This window comes from Solea solea, chromosome 2, assembly GCF_958295425.1.
Source record: "Solea solea chromosome 2, fSolSol10.1, whole genome shotgun sequence".
Taxonomy (NCBI): domain Eukaryota; kingdom Metazoa; phylum Chordata; class Actinopteri; order Pleuronectiformes; family Soleidae; genus Solea; species Solea solea.
In genome coordinates, this window is record NC_081135.1 from 19,473,797 (window position 1) to 19,496,927 (window position 23,131).

The 23,131-nt window shown below is 40.8% G+C and overlaps 1 protein-coding gene across 4 annotated transcripts in view; it reads left to right on the forward strand.

Annotated features, from left to right (window-relative positions):
* klf12b (Kruppel like factor 12b) overlaps nt 1-22,185 on the forward strand; it is a 43,946-nt gene extending 21,761 nt beyond the window's left edge. For all 4 annotated transcript variants that reach the window (XM_058619856.1, XM_058619846.1, XM_058619865.1 and 1 more), the window contains exons 3-6: nt 3,718-4,270; nt 9,813-9,948; nt 16,738-16,895; nt 17,643-22,185. In XM_058619856.1, coding sequence (XP_058475839.1) covers nt 3,718-4,270; nt 9,813-9,948; nt 16,738-16,895; nt 17,643-17,824 — 1,029 coding nt within the window. In that variant the 3' untranslated portion in view covers nt 17,825-22,185. The remainder of the gene's footprint in view (nt 1-3,717; nt 4,271-9,812; nt 9,949-16,737; nt 16,896-17,642) is intronic.
* The last annotated feature ends 946 nt before the right edge of the window (nt 22,186-23,131 follow it).

Here is a 23,131-nt window from a genome sequence, read left to right on the forward strand (position 1 = left end):
CTTCTGTCCACAGAGTGAAGCTGAACTAATAATGTTTTTTTAGATTGTAAAAAGACACTTGTAAAATATCCCAAAGGCTGCAAGTTAGAGCTGTCAGCGGTTTCACAAATCCATGCCATCCTCAGTGTTTGTCATTCATTCATTCATCTTCTACTGCTTTATCCTCCACATGAGAATGAGGGGTCATGCTCAATATGCATTTATGAATGACTAACCATTAAACTACGTATTATTACTAAGTATTATTACTTTACTTATTTAACTCAGTCACAGTATTTGTGAAATATCCTTTTTTTTGATTATTTCACTATGACAATATGATAAAATGCCAAATGCTTTATACATGTTGGAAGCAATTCTTACCTTGCCATATCATATTTACTGCACTAGAATTTACACTTGTGGTCAATAACTCAGTGGTATCTCATGTGGTAATGCTCCACCAATATAATAAAATAGTAAATGAAATGACAGAAAAATAGGCTACGTAATGGTTCAAGTTGACTGAGTGCTGTTAATACGTAAATGCCACCTGAAACACACTTAATCATAGTGATGTATGTCGTCTATATGAGTCTGTGAGCCACTCTCAGTCAGTTCTGTGTGTGTGTGTGTGTGTACAGATGGAGGTCTAAAGCTGCTCGGCTGACACGCTGATCACACTCTGCCTCCCGTGTAGACTTGGTGTTATGAGTAGACAAACTCAGAAACTGAGCGTTTGCGTGAAGTAGAGTTGTTGGTATCTGCCGCTTCATCCATGCTTTGCTGAGAGCGGGCCATTTATTAGACGATGAATAAAACCCTGCCATAGTCATACAAATGTAGAAGACAACCATACATCCTGACAACATGCTATTCCATCTTATTCCTGGAAGCACTCGTGGAGAAATAATTATGAGTGAGACTTCTGTAGCAGAAGCGGAAGCAGTAATAAACTAGTCCTTTCCAGTGGCTGTGGCTGCTATATGGCGTCAGGATTGCGTTGTTGTTGCAATGCATGAGCATCCTGCAGTTTGACAATCAGCCGTTGTTGAGATCCAGGCTTGATAATGTGGGAAACTAAGACTCTGACTTTGCTCTTTGTCTGCCTTTTATATAAATAAGATCGCGTTCCACCTCTTTTCATCCAAATGCCACTGATCACTACTGATCAGTGATTGAGCTTTTTGCATTTTTTTCTTTATTTGGGAAATGTATTGTTCTCGTGTGATATTTACACACAGCAGTTAAAAGAGTCCATTTAACTATTTATGTTGAGTAACACAAATCCTTTGACTCTCATACTGCAAAATGTACTGTGTAATAAAAGGCAGTGAGTGATGACGTCATCTCTTTTCAGGCAGAACAAGTTCAATTTTATAATTGCTCCGTTGCAGCGTCCAGTTACCATGGAAAACACTGGTTCTGCTTTAGTGATAGAACACGCCGGAAGTCACACTCGAAACTCACAGACTATCATGGGGTCATAGGAATATGGTGGCTGCTCCTACACCTGAAACTAGTACTACTGTTAGTGTTACTACTATTACTCAAGCTCCTCTTTTTAAAGCCTTTGGTATTGCTGACTTTCTGACATCTAAAATGTGCATCTGTGTGTTTGTGAAGGGGGATTAGTTCACTGAGCAGAACCCTTATTACTGACTCTTTGAGAGCCCCCTGAAAAAGGCAGTGTCTTATCCGCCAAATATAACAGAGTAACAAAACATTTGCTATAAATGGTCAATTCCTTGAAAGTGCCTCTGAGCGAACTGTTCTACAAAGAAAAAAAAAGAGTAAACTATCAGTTTCCATGAAGGAGGAGCGATGATTTCATCATCATAATTCATCTTATCACATTTTGGCTGTGGTTAAGCATTTTGCTGCGGTGATACCTGCAGCTTCACGAAAGATAGATGACATCTTTCTCCCCAAAGAATGCTGTCCAGTACGGAGGATGCTTGGTGGGTGGTATTATGAAGCCATAGTGTGCTGTGAACCTTGACCTGGCACTGCTGAACCTGAGCTGAACCTCACAAAAGTCCAGAGGTCACCGGGGGGCATATTTCATGGGGCAGGGTTTGTTTTCCAACTGGGGAGGAGTCACACAGTGAGAAGAAGCTCTTTTTGATTCATGGGGTCGTAACATTTCCTGTAGGCTGAAAACGAGAATACAAGTCTGGAGTAAAAATAGTACGAAATGGAAGAACACACACACACACCACCACCACCACTCAGTAAAATTCGTAATACACCACAGAGCCCTTCTCAGCCAATATTACATAAGGGGACAAAAATGTGAGTCTGAAAAACAAAAGTGAGGATGAAAATCCACAGTGCACAACATTTTTCATTGTCAAGTTTTTCTTTAGTTATTCTTCAAAATCCTGGATGTGAGTCACTGAAAGAACAAAACACTGGGAGGATAAACACTCACTCTTAACACCCATCCCACGCTGAATATAGTGAGTTTAGATCCACTTCATTTCACGTACCATGGTTATAACAAAAGTTTTGGAAGACCGTAAACAAATAGTAGCAGCGTGAGTGTTGTTGTTCTTGCTTTTGTATGTTCCCCATCATCTTTTTCCAAGTAAACCGGTTCCTGAAACTTGCGCAGACAGATGGAGCAGTTGCGTTGCAGTCTGCTTGGCGTTAAGTGAAAGATATGTTGAGGGATACACTGAGCCACCAGCGTTGGCCTTAGGAGGCTCATCGCTGAGAGACAGAGAGAGAGACGGTCAGGAAATTGAGCCCATATGATGTTTTTCCAGCGTCACAAAGGAGATTTAGGAGAGATACTAGGGGAGCCAAGAGAGCTGCGTTTCTGTGGGAGTGATGGAAAACAGGAGGAAGAGAGAGAGAGAGAGAGCAAGAGAGAGAGAGAGAAAGCAACCCACGCCAAGGAAAAGAAAGAGAGAGGGGGTGAAGGGAGGCGTATGTGAGAGACACTATCTTTACTCCTGTATTTCATCTGTGTATGACATCATGCTAACTAAGAGGACTTCATGGGAGGAGTTGTGAGCAAGAGGAAATTTACTTCTCCTTTCACAGCATTTTGTAAACTTTTCTTCCACATCGTGCAGTTCTGTTGTACCCGAAACTAGTTGTTTTTAAAAGACAATTGTCTTGAATTTATCAGTATATCAGTACATGTGAGAGTGCCAATTAACACAAGACATAAGTGAAAACAATCACTTTTAAACAAATAGATTTAAAGTTTCTTTATTCCTTGTGTCCCTGTATGTATGCAAGTAAAGGTTTGTATATTGGTCAGGCCGAGTCCTCACTGCATGCGTGTTCAGCGTGTCTGCGCTCGTCATTTAGGTGCACATGTTGAATGTTTTGAGCAGCCACACGTGAACCGCTCAGCTCTCAGATGTGTCTCACGCTGCTCTTTTTGGAAATAGGAGTCTACTTTTTCCCCCTGAGCTGTGCTTGTCTCACAGCAAAATAGAGAGTGCAAGTGAACTTTCACCACAGTTTCATTTGACCATTTTCAAAGTAAAAGCACTCTAGCCTTTCAGTGCCTTGAATCCTTGATCATAAAATATTTGCAGGATTGACAGATGTTAGGGTTCACAGTGAAGAGATTCTTAGTCAAATACTGATGATTATTTCAAATATTTCCAAGTATATTTTTTATTTAATTTGAAAGGCAAAGTCTATGTAAACATAGCAGTAACATCAAGACAATGAAGTGACAACATCTAACCTCACTGTTTCTCTCACCTCCCACAGTCACCTAAAGTGCGCCCTTATTCTGCGATGGACGGCGTCCCTTTCTTCCTCAGCAGAGTTAAACAGGAAGCTCCCGATGACCTGCTCGCTCACAACCTGCACTTCCACACGCAGACCGAGCCTGTTGACCTGTCAATCAACAAATCCCGGCCCACCTCCTCATCCACCACCCCCACCACTACAAACTTATCATCATCCCCTCTCAGATCCGCCTTCTCCCCGTCGTCTTTATCGTCGTCATCGTCCTCCTCCTCTTCCTCCTCTCCATCAGTTATCACCTCAGCCTCATCGGTGCTCACACCAGGCCCTCTTGTTGCCCCTGGCGCCGGGGTGAGAGGTCAGCCATATTTGCACATCCTGCACTCTGTGCCGCCGCCTCCATCCAGCCCTCTGAGCCTGCAGGGAGCCGGGAAGCTGGGCAGCCATGTTCACCGCATTCCGGTCGTGGTACAGTCGCTGCCCCTCATGTACACCACTGCGGTTCGATCACCCTCAAGCCTCAACAATGCCATCGTGCTACCTCTGCTGGACGAGTACAAGAGCCAGGGCAAAGGTGAGACCATGTTTTTCTAATTGTACTTGATATGCAGACGGCATGTGTAGTGTTGCATTACTGCCTTCTTCATCTCTTTCCTTTGCCTATTCCTTTTTGTTTTCTCTTGAATTGCTGTGGTACGTGGCCTTTTAATTAAGCATTCATATTGTTACCCATTATTTAGGTTTAGTTTGATCTGAATGACTTTAAGCTACTGCCTCATTAGTTTTACATTGCTACTTAAGCTGTATGATGTGTTTGCAGATATGAACTCAGAGCAGACATTTTGCAGAGTTCACGTTCACAGTAAATGAATGCAGCAGCGTGTTATCAGGGTCAGACACTCTCACGATAGCAAGAGAATGTACGGAACATCCGTGCCGGAGGTGATGCCTGACTATAGCATGGAGAACATCCGCAGCACACTTGTCCCTCACTTTGCTTGGAATTATCTTGACCTTTATCCTCTGTGAAAATATCTTTGTGCCTTTTGCCTTCTACCCTCTTTTGCCCCTCTGTGTAATATCAGGATTTAAATGCACGTTTGAAAGCAGCTTTAAGAGACTTTAGCCTTCAGCTTTAATTTAGACTCGGACTGGGTGTAGAATTTTAATACTTCTGTGGCATGGCTCGAACGTCAGGCTGGCTATTGAATTTCAATGCCTTCGTGATGTCATTCAAAATTAAATTTTGATACCTATGGGGTTAATCTCTTTAGTGTCAGTGAGGCAATATGAGCATGCTGTTTGACTAATATCACAAAGTGCTGGTGATTGGCTGTCTTGAGGTGCGATGAAGCTCATTCCCAAAGAAGAACAGGGAGGTGAGGCCTGACACGTGTGCGTTTGCACTGTAATTTGAGAGGCTGGTGCTTGTTTAATGAATGAACCAACGCCGTGGAGAGCTAAAGCGACACGACAAAGCAAACGAAACACTCGAGCGTGCACGAAATAAATATGAGAGCGGAACGTTGCTTCGTAGAAGAAGACGATCGGGCCAGCGAAAAAACTGAATCTCAATCGTAATGAGTAAGATTATCTCTTTTTTTAAATTAAGTTCACAATATTGATACTGTATCCTTTTTTTTAATCAATCACCCTTTTCAGACATGAAAATAAGTCCATCACAGAAACAAGGGATGATACAGACAGGTCGGTCATGGCTGGATTTAGGATTTTGTACCTGTGTGATATGAGTTATCCCAGAGACTAGCAAAGGCTTATTGTGTTTGTAAATGCTTTTAGACGCAGCCTGTCAGGTAATAATGTCCCCCACTTAGAGTGAAGATGAGGTTTCCAGGTTTGAAGGTCCTCTCATCTTTCACTGAAAGAAATGTTGTTTGGTTGTCTTAAACAGCCTCTGGAGCCTCACCAGTTTTGTTTTTTGCTTTTTCCTTTATAGAGAGGCAAACATCTTGGGCAGCTAGAGTTTTAGACCTCTCTGGCCCAACCTAGACAGTGTTATTGGTTTTCTCTCTGGGTGTGGTTTTACTGCCAACCGCTCTGAGTGGGCATACAGTACAGTAGGTGTTTTCTCTGAGTGACACACAGGGCAACTGTTGCTTATGAAAGAGTTTGCTTTTTGTCACTTCCTGCAGGATGGACAGACGCACGTAGACTATAAGTCACACCCATGTGCATGTGCTGTACATACAAGCGAGCAAACAAACACACAGGGATGTGTAATTAGTGCTCAGACAGACACTTGGCTGGCAGGGTGGGGTGGTCCTGGGAGATGGGCGTTTTAAGTGCTGGATGTCTGCTCCCGTGGAGAGGAGAGGAAAGAAGTTAGAACAGGAAAAACAAGACTTGCATAAGAGGGTGTGGATGGATATTGAAGATGGACGGCACTTACACAAACACATGCATGCACACATCCACAGTCTAGCATAAAATGTACTGAGCTGTGAAGGCACCAAACAAAAATAACATGGGCTGAAAGAGCGTAGAGAGTTGTTGTTGTTGTGTTTGCACCCACTTGAACTATCACTTACTGTTACTGGAACTTCATGGAACTCTTTGGAGCAATCACATGAAATAGTTAGAGGCCATGTCCTCGAAATACTACAGATTTTCACTCCTCACTCTCACATTTTCTCAGCCCTGTAACATTGTGGCTATGTTCTGCAGATGTAAGTTTTATTGGCAGCTGTTACCTCCTTCCACCTTTGACATATATATTTTTTTCCCACTATATGATGCAGTCAAAAAAAAGAATCTCATGCAGAGATTACGTTTGGAGGTTTGGTTTGAGCGTTCATCTGTTATTTCGTGACTCTCGTCCTCAGGCATTGTGGTCTGTTGTGGACACCCATCTGTGACATCATTTGCAAATCTGTGCTTTCCTGGTGCATGAACGACTTTTTGTACCAAAACAATGTCCATGCAACAAAAGGCTTGTTTTTTTACGTGCCACCTCCTCAGATCTCTCCTTTAAATATGAGATACAAAAATATTATTTTCACTATCAATTATTCTCTCAATTATTTTGGTGATTACTTGGTCTGGTACAATGTTAGACGATTCTCTTGTTTTGTCTGCAAATCACGGGGACAAAACACTCATTTGATTCATCAAATAAGGGTTGTTATTGTTGTTGCAGTTATCGTACTGCAGATTGCTTGCAGGCATGTGTGCAAGAACATCATTCAAAACTAAATTGTCATTTTAAAAAACGCAAATAACAAACTACAGAGGCTTCGATTTTTGCTTGTGCTGCAACAATCAATCACTTATCATTTGATAATTCATTAATCTGTTTAAGTGTGTGTTTTTTTGTGATTTGAGGTTCTCAAATGTGAATTTTTTTGTTTTTTGCTTCTCCTGACAAAACAACATGTTTTTTTTTTTTAGATATCGGAAACACTGATCCACATCTAACATAATATAATAAATATGGCTAATATATATGGCTTACTATAACTATTTCGAATCATTCTTGCATTATATTATAGGACTTATTTGTTGTCATGTATTTTTTACATATATATCTATATATGTGTATATATATATATACACATATATGTGTATATATATATATACATATATGTATATATATATATATGACTCAAATCGCAGTCACAATACATGTAACAAAAAAGAAGTCACAATAAGATATTTTACTAAACTTATTCTGCCCTTAAACTAAATGATAATCTTTGGCACAACAAAATAATCAATAGTGATTGGACTGATGGTTCTTGGATCGTATGACCCTGTTCATCTGTTTTCTAAAGAAAGATTCTTTTTTTTTTTACATTAAAACATTGAGGCCGGCCCCATTAACACAAATATCTGTCCCTGACTGACAGAGAAACTGGTCGGCTTTTCATGACCAAATGTCACCCCTCAGAGATGGCCAGTCCCACCATACAAGCCTTTGGGGCAGACAGTGTAATTTGGCACAATAATAAAAAAAGAACAGCTCTTAAGTATGACCCAGTTCTCCTTGTCAAATCCTGCTCATTTGCAAACGTAACTATACACATGAATAAAAGAGTGCGGTGAGAAGTGATAGATGTTTTTATTTTCTTTGGTCACATCATGATAATACTGTCATATTGCACTCAGCCCGGGTTCTGCTTCATGTGGAGTTTTGCCTGTCAGATGTCACCATTGGTTGATGGCTGAACAAATAAGTTGTTGACATCAGCGAAGTCACCGACTATTGCCTGCTCTGTCCATGTCAAGTTCAACCTGATTATCAAAGCTCTTATAAGAACAAGACCATGCACACACTCATCCACTCTCACACACACACGCACACGCACAGGTTGGCCATCCTCTCTTAGAGAGGGTGGGTATGCTTCTTTTCACTGCTGTTTCCCTGTCTCCGGCGGGAGGTTGCCATGGAAACAGGGCTTGACTGGAAACAACAGGAGAGAAAGAAAGAAATCCAGTGCTCTGCCCACCTCTCCAGCACTCCTCCTTTGTGTCCCTCGCTCAAAATACCCCTTTTCCAACACACAATGCATTTCTAACTAATTACAGGTTTTCTGTAGGGCAGGCGAGCTGGTGACCACTTTGCATATCGTCGTCTGCGACAACACGTAGAAATCTTTAAAGGCAAAAGCTCCAACTGAGACACTGCATTTTCTATGTGCCCCCCAAGTAATAACACCATGTCTGCTGCTAACTGTAGACCTCTATTATGTACCATTATGGTCACAGTCTCAGCTGAGAGGGGATAAGAGGTGAAGTCCTGATAGCTTATAAAAGCACCAGGATTACAGTGGACAAAACTCAGCAGAACAAACTGTATGCCTGAATATGTTCAGCATTCGTGATGGTTTAACTTTTAATATTAAACAAAACAAAAAAAATAAGAAATAGATATCATCATTTTTGTGTTGCCATATTGCTTTCATAGTAGAGATTAGATTGCATTTCTTAAGTAGTTGTTTTTCTTTCTTGACCTTCATCTCTTCAAGTTTTTGAGGATGTATGCAGTCTGTGCCGTTGGGGACAGAGTGGATAGGACGACTGCAGGCTCTGGCTTTATATCTAATGAGCTGTCACGACTTTTGGAAGAGATGCAACTCTGAGATGGAGAGCAAGAGACAGAGACTCCTGTGCTCATTGGCTCAGAGGGTCAGGAATTGATGGCATGCTGGCCATGTTGAATGCATTGGATGTCGTCTTCTGTTTGCGAAACAAACTCCTAATGTGAAGCCTCAGGTTTTTGAAGCTGGAAGTTCACAGACAGGCAAACAGGCACATATTGGACGATACTAGCTGTCAATCACACTGGTGTCCACTCATATGTGCCATACTTTATGGTCTATTTTCCTCTAATTGTGAACATAATTTGCAAAATTGACATCGTGTTCGACTGAAGAAGACATGAAACCAGCATTTGAGACCATTAGCACCTCAGGATAAGGTGTTACTGATTTAAAAAAAAAAGTCTTCAGTTCTTTTTGATGAACTGCTAGTTCTCTCCAACTTTCTGGGCTTCACTTTTCAACACGTAACGCATTTCTCATATACAGGCTAGGGTCGAACGTTCAGCAAAGTTCGCTTGGTAATTATCAGGTTTTGCTGTAAAAAGAATAGAACAACAAATGAAGTCCCACTTCTGTGTTCTCTCCAGGCCTTTTATGTAAAGGTTTGTTATTGTCATGAATACGGTTCTGTGTCTGTTGCTCATTTAGGAGAACAGAGAGTGTGAGTCCTCTACAGAGCTGCAGCTACTGCTACTTTTAACTTGCACATATTCAGTAGGCGCGCACACACACACACACACACACACAAAAGAAAAAGGAGACGCCCAAACAATGCTCCACCCAGCTCCTTATCTCTATAGTTAGATGCTGATAAAGAATGCATGTGTGTGTGTGTGTGTGAGATTCCATATGTGTGTGTGTGCATGTCCTGTCCATATAACCGTATGCAACTGCATATCATAAACACAAAAAGTGACAGTGTGTGTTCTAAAGACGATCAGCTCATTACAATTTGACACACTTTACTGCACACTCATTGTGATATGCCTTACAAGTTTCCAAGGCCGGCTCCAGTGTCATGTGTCTGACTCCTGTGTCTGTGTCCCTTCCTCGCAGCACACACAGACCCCAATGGCCTGTCGCCAAGGCAGATCAAAAGTGACAGTGATGACGACGACCTGCCAAACGTGACCTTGGACAGTGTTAATGAGACCGGCTCCACTGCGCTGTCTATAGCCCGCGCTGTACAAGAGTGAGTATCATGATCTGTCCACGTGTGTGGGAAATTGTCACTTCTGACTTTTTTCCTCTACTGACCCTAAAAGCTATAACAAGAAAAAAAAGGAATTCCCACATCTCCGTGTCAAGCTGTTGTATCTGTTCAGTCCTGTCACTGTAGAGTATGTGGGAAGTATGGCTTTGATCCTGACACTCTTCACTGTTGGCAGCTGTTATATTTGGTGCAAGGGGAGTTTGAGTTTGATCGACTGGTAAAGTAACTGGTCTAACTGCTTTTCTTTTTTTTTTTAAAGTCCTTCACTATCAAAAAGTACTTATAGTACTTTATTTTATTGCAACATGTATTTATTAAAGTAAATACCTTACTGTAATTTGTACTTTCTCATTATGCAAATATAAAAAAATGCCATAGTTTATTCTTATTTATTACCTTAGGCTGTTATTATTTAATGAATCAGCCAAGTGTTATTTTATGATAAATGCAACTAAGTATCAAAAACGTTTTTCATCCAAAAGTTAATTTAAAAAGGATTTTTACCTGTTGTATTTAATATTTCATTATACATTACTCTGATTTGAACGTTGTAAATTCACTTCAATGCAGACATAAATGCAGATTGGAGAGGCAGACTGGAGAAGTTTTTATTTAAAGTAAACAACTTTGTGTATTATTTGTTATCATTAAACTGTGAGGCATCATGCACTGGCCGTTGGCTGCACTGACTTCTAAAGAGTGGCACTGGCATCAGCCATTAAAAAAACCCATATCAGTCATCCTTTAAAAAAAGCATAAAAGAAGTATAAATATGTCACAGTGCAATCAGCTTAACATACTCATCCACCTTAGTTCTATCATTTATCTTTCGCACAATTTCTGAAACCAAAACATGGTCATGTTGCTAGACCTTGTTATCACAAGGCTGACATACAGTACAGAGCAAACATATGAATTCATGATCACGTTCATGCAAAATAAAATTAGATTTAAAGAAAATTGAAGAAATAAATTGCATAGTTCAGACCGATGAGTTTTAAAAATGTTTTCCCTGACACCCTGAATGAGAGAGCGGAAGGTCTATAGTGTTATGAATTCCTGCGCGATTTTCTAGCTGCTCTGAATGTATCTGTGTGGGTGTGCAGTTATATGACTGCATATGGCTCAGACATACTTTATGCCATGTTCGGCCTACAGACATCACAGCTCCTGCAGTGCCTGTCCATCTGTGTTGAATGAAAAGACTTCCCTCTCCAGTGAATGACAGCCCGTGGTATCCTGATCAGAAAGCAGGAAATCAGAGGCAGAGAAGCATTTGGCTCGGCCGTGCCCTCTTCCCCTGCCACTCATAAACCCAGAGCAGTCATAACCAGTGGCCTGGCCAGACTCAAGTTAATACCCATGGGCTTTTTATTTAGACTAACTGTGAGGAAAATATTCCCGGACTCTGTGAGAATCCTGCTAATGATGAAGGCTGACAGTAGGCCAACCCCGACTGGCTGTGTTTTGGTGGTTTGTGTGTGTTGGACCTTTTGCATTCCTTGTCTGTGCACTGAACATCTACTGTAATGAAACTAAATGAGTTGTTGTGGTGGCACTGTGCAACACATTACAGTAAGAAACTGGTGTTGTGCCTGTGCTTGTTCAGTGGAAAAAAGCCTGTTTTCACACACACACACACACACACACACAGAGTGAGAGACACTCGGTGGAGGACTCAGGTTTCAGTGCAGGTTATTGAAAGGGACAGGCGTACCCCTGAGTGCCACATGTGGGCACCGGGTGGTCAGAGGAGAACAGAGGTTGGCAGGACCCAACCTTTCAGTGCCCAAGCTTTCACTATGGAGATAAATCACCAGCCAGGCTTAGCAGTGCCCTGCCAGGGCCGGCCCACACACTCGCTCCTCTGTGTGCAAAGTGCAGACTGTGCGGTTTGGAAACTGTGCTCCTGCGTTTGCGACCGTGCGTGTGAAAAAGTGTGTGATCATGCCTGCAAGTAAAAATCCTCTGTTTTTGTCCTGAACACATGCACGTGTTTGTGCACAATGGACAGAACAGCTGGTTCCAGAAGGAGGTCAGCCTTTGTCAACAGGAACACACACTTGCATGTTTGTCTGTGAAAAACAAAGACGTCTGCAGCCTGCTTGAGTTACATGACGGGAGAATGTGCGCTCTGTACTGACACAACACATGCGCTCTATGGACATGTGCGCCGACAGCACTTTCCTGAAGCATGTCACTCCATTGTGTTGCTGTATTTCTTTTCCTTTCTTTCGGAACGTGGACACTCGGAGTGTAGAAGCAAGTGCTCTATGTAATTTAGTCTTCATATTTACACAAGCATTCACCCCGAGAGCATCAGGAAGGAGAAGTGAAAGGGCGGAGGATAGGAGCGACTGCAGCCTCCAATCCAGGTATCCACATATAAATAAATGAGTGAAAGGAGAGAGAGAGACACACACACACACACACACACACAGAGAGTGTCATGTGCTTCTTGGACAGCCTCCTCCATATTCATGCGTTTCCCTGGGGACCGGTGGATAGGCTATTGTGGGAGAGCATAAGCGAAAGAGAGACTGCCACCGAGAGATAGGTGTGTGTCAGTGAGTGTGTGTGTGCATATATGCATATGCACTGTATATCGGTGTGTGGATATATTTTATATGCGTGTACACCATATAGTGGGTGCGTGCGACAAATTTTGATTCACACCTGTCTTTGTGAGGACATTTTTGACCCTTTGAGGACATTTGAGGACAACGTTAAAGGGCTCCACGAGGGTTAAGACTTGGTTTTAGGACTTGGGTTTAGGCATATGGCTTGTGTTGGAAGGGTCATCTCTGTTGAAGTCTGGCTGGTCCCCAAGGACGTTGGTGCAACGAGGCATAGCAGGTGGAAGGAAGGGAGAGGGGTGAGGTGGTGAGTGGTAGTATCCCTTGACAGGTACAGGAATGCCCAGTGGGCTGTCTTCCAGTGGACACACACACACACACATTCACACACATCCCCTTTCCTGTTTTCCTCATAATTCCACTATGACTTTATCTCTGTGTAAGAGCCATGTCCAAGTGGTGCTGAGTCGAAACTGTTGGTGTGACCCTGTTTCCTTTGAGAGGTTTGGAAAATGTGCACCCTGTTTTCATTGTGGGAAACCCCTGTTACAGGTGACACACACACACACACACTCAGTCTCCCTCAGAGCAGCGGGGGGGGGGGTGAGTTTGCAGAAACAAAGGAACTAAACAGAGGTCAGTACTATTTGAAATTGTTCTCAGCTGTACTTCCCATTTCTCTCTGCTGCTCTGTGAGGCACAACAGGACACAGTGGCACAGCGATGTAGAAACGAGGCTGCGCCGACACATGGTTTAAGGTAGTTCTTAATGTTTCTCTGGGCTCACATGAGAAAACACAACAAACTTGATGCTCCCACAACAGCCACAATACATATAATCAGAGACATGTTGTTAGATATATTGTTTACATGATCAAAAAACACTTTGCATTTTATTGTTTTCTTCTGACTGTTGTAATGCCACGCTGCCTGGTCCTTTAAAGACACAGTGCATGTATTATTCTGCCACTGTTTAGTGCAGAAACAATGTAACTATGCCGCATACTGCTCTGTCAAGCAAAACTACCAGACCTGGGGTGTGTTAATCCCATCAAACTGCTGAACGACACGTTGTTTTTTTGAGAGCTAGATTTCACCTGGAAAAGTTTTCATGTGTTTTCAGTTTTCAGTCCGACTCCAACCTGTTTGCAGCCGACTCGCTTCACGAGAGAAATGTTGCTGTTGCCTCCGCCTGTCTTGACATAAAACAAATAATTTTTGTTTTATGTCAAGTATTTTTAAAATACTGGAAAATACAGGGAGTCATAGAAGCTCTAGGCCTAATCATGATTGTGTGAAATCATTGGACAATGTTTTATCAGTGACATTTGTACATTTACAGTATTTAAAGTAGTTTGGAATTGCTGGTTCCAATCGAACAAAGCCAATTGTAGTAAGGTTTTACTGTGTGGTTGCTCATGCAGTGAACCTGCTGATATAAATAGCTTCATACACTGCTTGTAACATTTTTCAGGAGCTTAGCAGAAAAAGACCAGTGGTGGTGAAATGTTCCCAACCCACGGAGAAGCAATGAAAATCCTTCTTCAAAATCAATCATGTTTAGTTGATGCAGTAGTGAAACACCGTTGGCCTTTATGGCCACGCACAGTCAGTTCTATCAAGTAGTTGATAAATCATTTATTAACTTCATTATGTCGGTAAATGTTGAAAAATGGCAACTTCCCAGAGGATAAGGTAATGTCTTCACATGTCAAACGTTGTCCAACCAACAATCAAAAGCCCAAAGATTTTCAGTTTACATGATGGAAAACAATATTCTCACTTTATTGAAGCTAAAACTATCGATAAATACGGAGCCCCAGACATGACATGGGGAAAGCGAAATACTAACTTGTTCCCACGAAATATGCGCAACATTCTCCTGAATTACCTGGAGAGCTACACAAGTAAAGCGAGCGAAGAGGGCTGAGGCTTCGGGATGTACAGAGATAGTGTTATTGAGTTGTATTTTAGGTTGGGAATCAGTTACAAAGATATTCTCAAAAGCCTGACATTGCAAGGAATCATTATTATCGATTCAAACAGAATATTAAGAGCCAGGTTACTTTACAGGTAGCAACGGAACCCTGCCTCTGCCTCGCTAAATGCATGTGCGCCCCTGCAGCGGGGATACAAATCCTGTCGGGGATGACGACACTTGCACACTTTGTTTCTGCATATTTTTTGTTGTCTTTGTAAGCATCAGTGTAAAACATGGGTGGTCAGGTGTTTTGTTTCGAGGCATTCTCACTGTGTCGTGTCATAACTGTGGGTCTAAATGTTATGGCACCTTATTTTCAAAAACCAAGCGACGAAGAAAAGAGATCACTACATTTAATTAAATAAAGCTAAACCAGAAATCTGTCACCAGGCTGTGGTGAATAATCTGTAGCATTAAATACACTTATATAGATAAGTTGTCGTTAATTCTCAGTTTTACAGAAGCCGCTGTAGTCGGAGTTTCCTAAATCACTGTGCTGTATTTATATATATATATATATATATATATATATATATATATATATATATATATATATATATATATGATAATCATGGAGTCAGATGAAGTGATGATCCAAATCTAAACATCCGCCTCATCATCTGTTCAGTGGCTGAGCTGTGCTGAGTGCTTCCACTGTAAATCCTGCCTCTCCTCTTCACACACACACACACACACACACGCGCGCGCTCACAATACCTAGATGGTCCTCTGCGTGCTTTATGAATGCAGCTCTTTGTCTTCACGTTCAGTTTTGTCCTCACGTTACTGTGTTATATTTTCTGAACTTAGACAAACGCAGTAGAGTGAGAGCAATGCGCGGGGAGTCAGAGTTCATTTCATGTCTGACCCGTGTGCTCATTTCCTGTACAACCTCAGATTGGCAATAAGCCAAGAGCAACAGGTGACCTGTGTGTGTTTTTTTCCCGCTGTAATTCTGTGTATTTGTGTAGCCTGTGTGTATGTTTGCGTCCTGATTGCACCACACACACATATCTAAGTCTGGGTAAAGACAGGAAGTGGCCTCCGTGCGATGGAGACAGACACTGGAGGGCCTCCCTGACAGTCCCTGCTCCTCTTTCAGATCCCCCCTAACTGAATGTGAAGCTGTTCCTCTACTCCTTCTCATTTTCTCCCGTCACCCTCTAGCCTTTTTTTTTTCTTAAATTCCACAACAGAGACTCTGAGACCTGAAAGAAAAGCATTTGTGCTCGTCCTCGGTTGAGTGAACCCCGTTAACCGTATCCCACAGATATTACTCCTCCCCACTTATAAACAGAGATGATCCTGTTTTCTGTCCCCAATGCACATCTTTCTTGCCTTCTTCCTGTGTGTGTGTGTGTGTGTGTGTGTGTAGCAGTCATGTGTTTATTACTGTGTGAAAGGTGCTGTTTCATGGTCCACAGTCACTGGTGAGACTGTTTACCACCTCCCTAGCTTCTCTTTGCTCCTTCCTGTATTTGTTTGTGTGCATGCGAGTGCACTTGAATATTCACAGACGTTAATTTTAATTTACCATGGACGATTATACTACTATTAAAAACCAAGCCTGCACAACACACACAAACAATAACATGCATCGTGAAGGGACAGCTTTGCTACCGTGACAAATGACATACTCAGCTGTAATATGGATTAGCTATTGGAAAGGAAATGTTGTGCCATATTTTACTGATGGCAGAAGTAGCTCAGGAGTCATTAACTGCACTGTGAAAAACACTGTGAAGTAGACAGTATCCACCTCTGATTGATGAAAGTCTGGGAGCAAAATGAATACATCAGCCTCTTTACCTCATGGCAGTGTTGCACTGCCACCTGCTGGCAAAGCCAGAGTTTTGCCATGATACGTGGCATTTATCTCTGCTGTATTGCTGTGTTAGAAGTGTGTGATTAATCTGTACAGGAATTTAATTTACTCAAATAATGTAAAAAGGAAAAATAAAACCTTACACCAAATGTCAGAAATTCAGAAACAGTAAAATGGTGTTTTTTTATTCCATCACGTTCTAATTTGCTTGCAGCTGTGTGCAGCTCTCAGTTGCTTTTTTGCTATAACGCACTCAAATATCAAATATACTTTAAATTTGCACTAATTAGTATGAGTGTTTTGAGTAGATTCATTTGTGTGACTGTTCCTGCATTTCACAATTTAATAATTCTGTGTTAACACTGGCTCTTATTCTCCTGTTGCAGTTCCATGTCCCCGTTCAGTATTGACAGTATACGGCGCCCCCGGAGGTCAGAGTCACCAGATTCCAAAAAGAGAAGAATCCACAGATGTGACTTTGAGGGCTGCAATAAGGTGTACACCAAAAGCTCCCATTTAAAAGCACACAGAAGGACGCATACAGGTCAGTAATGATAAGTGTGTTGTGTATCTTGATTGGAATGCAAACACCAGGCATTCAATGGCAGCCAGCTTTGAATTCACACATGCACAAAATAAAAGAAAGATCTAAATATATGTATATTCATGAGAAAACCATTAAAGTGGATGATTATGGAACAAAAACATCAGTTTTTCTGTTTTCTGTTTCAAGTCAAACACAAAGAAACTATCGGCAACAATTATAAATCAGTATCTGCTCAGTGGTAAGAAGATAATACCCTTCACTATTGGAATCAATTGTGTTTATAATGTTGCTGTTATTGATGATTTGTTGGTTTTACTTCCATCCATCCATCTTATCCTCCACATGGGGAGAACATGCAAACTGCATGCAGAAAGGCTCTTGTGTTGTGCCCTTATATATGTATATATATATATATATATATATATATATAACATACATAATGCATTTTAATGCATGATGCTTTAATCATGCATTTGAGGCTGTGTTCCAGTTAATGAAGACAGACTACTAACAATCTAAAATATGTGATGTAGCAAGTTAAAGCAGAAAGTAGGGACCATAAGTTTCAAGGTGAGTAAGGGAGCAAAATGTAAAGTGACTGGTGCTTAAGTGCTATTCATACTGCACATGCATTTTAGAGAGTTAAAGAGATAAATGACGCTCATTTTATAGCACTTAGAGTTGATGTGATCTGCAAGCTATTGAATGCACGTTCTCTTTTCCCTCCTCTCTCTGCCACTTCAGGGGAAAAGCCATACAAATGCACTTGGGACGGCTGCACGTGGAAGTTTGCCCGCTCTGACGAGCTGACGAGGCATTACAGAAAACACACGGGGGTCAAGCCTTTCAAGTGCGCAGACTGTGACCGCAGCTTCTCCAGATCTGACCACTTGGCTCTGCACCGGCGGAGACATATGCTGGTGTGAAACGGACGGAGAGCGATAAAGAGAAGGAGCAGGAGGCAGAGATGAGAGATCAATGGGGGGCACACACATGCATACATGCACGCACATATACCACAATAGCAGCCAGGGGAGCGGGATCTCCCTGTGAATGTTTTTCAGCTGGCCTGGATGCACACACTCACACTCAAACGCACACACACACGCACACACAGACACACACACACACACAAACATACTCTTATCAGTCTGAAGGAGAGGAGACATGGAGGAGCACAGAGCTTGTGGAGCGCAAAACAGGGTCACTTCTGGATCCTCTCTGGGTTGGAAGGAATAGACGGCAGGATCTTTTATTGTCATTGGAATATAATAGGGAACTGTCTTTTACAGTACTGTTCACAAATGTTTCATTTTGATTTTTGAAATGAACTCGCACTCTTCATTTGGACAAAAAAAAGGTATAAAAATGCAATCGCAACTGTTTCCTCTTTTTTTTTATTTTTGCCATTTTTTCTTTTCAATATTATCCATATTGCTGCTTTTCTCAGCATTCATAATGTGAAAGACCCCTATTGAATGGAATGGATTTACTGTGTGAGCAGAACTGTTAGGCCTGGACTGGATTACAGCAAAGGATGTGGGCTTCATTTGGAGTTACAGGCAGTATTTTGTCAAGCCTCCCTCCAAGTCTAATTTATGACCAGCAGAGGGCGCCATTTAATCACGGATGATTTGCCAGCTGGAGTCTGCTGCTCTGTCAGAGGCGTCCCACAGAAAAAGCTACAAACTCTGGACTTTCAGTGTTCCCATTGCCAGCAAACCATAAAAAAAACACCACCTCTCCGGATCAACCTCATCAGCACCTCCACTGTTTCTGAAACTCATTGCTTTATTCCAGTCAGTGGAAAAATGACATTGCATTTCATCCCACCAGCAAAAAAAAACCCCCACATCATTTCTGATTTACAGGGTCAGATTACCCAGATAACACCAGTGCTATTCTTTACATTGAGCCTCTTAAAGTCTTTTGGTTGATTTTGTGCTGTGATTAGCAATCAGTAAAAGTGCAATCTTGAAGGATTTCAGTATCACAACATTGTTGTTTTTTGATTAAATCTTGCTGATGACTGCTTATGTCTGAAAAATACAACCCCTCATGTACAGTTCACTTTGAAACAATCAGAGGAGATTTTCCAGTATGTGAAGAGACACATAATAGAGGCACCTTACAGTCTCACGCTTTCCTTCTGTTTTTAATATTTAGCTCTGGTTTTCTCGACTGGGCTCCACAGTGAAAGGAATTTGTGTTGGTGGTTTTTGCACAGCAGCACTTGACCATAAGCTGACATTGACACCAGCTACAGTGTTACACAGATCGCGTGGTACCTGATGTACAATACAGAAGAGCAATACATTCTGAACAAAGCGATAGGACGGAGTGTCAACCTCCTATTCGATCTGTTTGCTAATGTCAGTATCCAAGGAGAAGTTTCTAGATGGGTCAGCCCCTCGTTCTGTATCATGACACCCCCGTGTTACCGATTGGTTTGTAGCTCCAGCACAAGACTCTAATCTTACGTGTCTTAGTTAATGAGTTCCTTTATTTCCTCTTATTATATTTTGTTTGTCTCAAACAAACTTGAAGAGTTATCACCTCATATGTTATTATCTTATTTGCCTGCGATTTGGCTGTGGTTGTTGTAAAATGCTGAAAGAAAAAGGAAAAAAGAAGTAAGAATCACACATGCATTCACCTACACACACACACACAGAAATATTACACATACATGTACCATATGATGCATGTGCAGTAGGGCTTCACTTTTAATGCAGTTACTGGCAAATATATCCACGGAGAACATCACTTAACCTTTATCAGGTAGCCTAATTTTTATTGTTTTAATGCTCATAATAGGAGACATTTGTGCAGGTGTTTCCAATGTTGTTACGCTGAGGAAGAGCCGCAGACATAAACTTGAGATATCAAGCCAGCTCATATTATTTCATAGTGCTGCTAAATGTATTTATTGGACCGAAGCCAGTAAAAGGAAGTGGTAACTTTTCTGATATTGCACCTTGAAAACCGTGCACTTACATAACACGTCTCACACACACACACACAGGTTTGCACAGCAATTCTTCTTAGGACACTGCATTGACTTCCATTCCTTTGGACAGCCTAAACAAAATGTTGTCCCTAACCTTAACCACAACCAGTTAATGCCCATCCCTAACCTTAACTTAACTACAATTAATATCTTAGCCCTAAACTTGCGAGGCTCTGCTTCGTTAGGACCAGTTTTTGGTCACCATGGCGACGACTGGTCCTGACAAGGTCAGCGTTTATGCCAGGGAAGGTCCTAAACAGGTAACACATACAAGTATACACACATTACACACAAATACACACATGCATTGGACGTCCTGAACTTCAGTAAAGTAGCCAAATCCAGGAGGTCATTTCCACACATTCACCCAATGTATGTGACTCCCCCGTGATGTAATGGAGAATGAAAGTGTATCTTGTCATTATTTATGCATATTGTTTGTGCACAGCGTCATTATGCCCAGTTGTATTAACATTTTGGCAAAAAAAAAAAAAAAAAGCATATCAGCACCTTGTTTGTTTCGTATGATTTTCAAATGATTTTATTTCAGATGTCGATTTATAAACAAAGTAATCATCTTCATATTATATATATATATCATCCATATAATGTATGAGATCTGTTGATGACTGAGGGGCACTTCATCATTGCATATAACTCTTTTTCTTCTGTAAAAAGGATCTTTTGAAATGTTGTAATATATGTGATAGTGAAGACGGAAAATTATTGATTACAAAGTTCTACATCCTGTATATACATTGGAAAAATAGGGCTTTTGATTAGTAGATGCAGGAAATACATTTATACATGTAAAGTCTTTTTCCAGAGACTGTAATTTATCTAATTTGGTATACAGTGAAATGGGGCTAATGGAATTCATCATGTAAATGATCATATGTGGTGTTATATAACTTTTTTTTTGTCTTGTTTTGCGGTTAAAAAGTTCATGATCAAATAATTTTATTCCCAAGGCTGAATCAGTGTTTGCTATAATCAACAAATTATTTATATACAATGACCGTATTAAGGTACTCGATTCCCTGTGTTCTTATTTTGCCATACCTTTGACAAAAAAAATCTTTATTGATCAAGCACATATCAACAACACATGTACTCTACTAAACAGTATATGACGTTGCATGCCTTAATACACCCGTTTTTAAACAAATTCAATTAGACTTGAAGTCAGTGTCTCCACAGGACAGGGTGAATTGTATTTCCCTTCAGCCTCTCTTTCCTCATTTTAAAGCATAATTTTGTAACGGTAACCAGGGTCAAAGTTATGCAATAATAAAGAATAGTGCCTCATATCACAAACGTGTAATATCGACTGCTCTGTGCAGGGTTTCGATTTCCATTATGTGTGCTCAAATTAATACATTTCAAGGGAGAAATCCCGAATTCTTGGAGAGAGGTGGCGGGGGAAAAAAAAGCACAGACAACGTTATGCAAGTCGGACCTCTAACGTTTAACTTTGTTTTCGCACTGAGCCTTACACCGTTGTGTCAAATGCAGCATCCTCCCATAACACATTCACAGGCTGTTTATAGCTCGCATTATCACTTTGCTTGCAATAAGTCCTTTCCTCTACGGGAACAAAACTGAGTGACAAAGGCCTCTTGATGTTTCAGCTTCAGCACATTCATGCAACAGAGCGATTCCATTAAAAGATAATGAGGGATCGTACTCGCAGGACAAAATCCTGTGGCTGCGATTCCAGCTGTAGAGTGATGCCTTTGTTTATGAATAATGATCTTACACTTTCTATCAGTTCAATATCTATTTTTACTTTCTGTGTAACATCTGCTTTTGATTTCCTGGTTTTAAAATTTCTAAGTAGTGAAGCCAATGCCTATGTTTCAAGTTTGCGGATATTACGTACAGTAATCGTTGTTCCTGTATTTATGTAAAGTGAGTGTAGTGTATATATATTCAGATCTTTTTTTTCATTCTTACTGTTTAAAAGAATTGTGATATTGCTCAGCATCGCTTCAAAAGGGAGATCTTGCTCATGGAATTCCACAACTGTAAAAGAAATTTTTACTCCTGATATTTTTCAAAACTTCAAGAACAGGTTGTCCTCTTTTTTTTTTCTTTTTTTTCGGTTATGCTTTTCTTTTCTGTAAGAGTTGTTTAAGTATCCAGTCAGTGTTTTTGCCTTTTTCTCTGTATTTTTCATATGGATGGAGCTGTGAAATTAAAAATAAGTTCAAACATATACATGTATATTAATATGAATGGAGGCATGAAGGTTAATAAAGTTGCATTTTGTATGTACGCTGGTGTGGAAAAAGTTGCTATCTATGACTGAGTGGGGTGTTGGTATGTGGTTTTGATGTCACTTGGACATCTGAGTCGTGTAGTCATGTTCACTGGCATTCACAAACCTAATCTTGGTATTAGGGAAGCCATTTTGAACGATAGCTCGATATTTAAAAACAGTCTATTTAAAAAACATACATGTGCAACCACTCTGTCACGTCTGTGGTTATTTTATAGCATGTAGTGAAAAAGTGTTCCCATGAACAGGTTGCACTTAAAAGAAAACGCCCAGTACATCCTGCACGGTGCTCTATTATGGAATGGATCTGGATGAATGGGTTCTGTCTGCCAGTAAACGGATTCCAATGATTACAATAACAAGGCTTCAATTCCCACTCGGCTAAGCATTTTGGTGTGCAGTATATCACATGGGTGATTTATTACTCACGCTGTTGTGTAAGCTACACTGTACAAGTAAAGTACAGTCAAGCAAATGAGGGTGATGGAGTAACTATCCACACGGGGAACTCGCTCAGCACTCAGGACAAGCTCAGACATTTTCTGTGGCTTTTGTCAGCACCTCTGCCGTGACTCATCTCCAAGACACTTAAAAGTAATAAAAAAAAACAAATACACAAAGAGGTGATCCTGTTTTGATCGCATTCAATTGTTTGCACTGTTGTGAGTACAACTGCATTCCTGCAGAAGCAAAACAAAAATCATGTGTGGCTGTTCCAGAAACAACGACAAAAACAACCGCTGACTTATTCAAACTGTGCTAATAATTCACGTCAATAAAACATAAATAAATTAATTTTTTTCCTAAAAAAAAACCTGTCTGTCCTCTTCCTCTTTCTCTCATATTGAGAAGAAAACATCATTCTTTTTATATATTTGTATATTATTATATTTATATTGAATGAACAGGTCTCTCTGTATACTGCTCAAATTAATAATTATT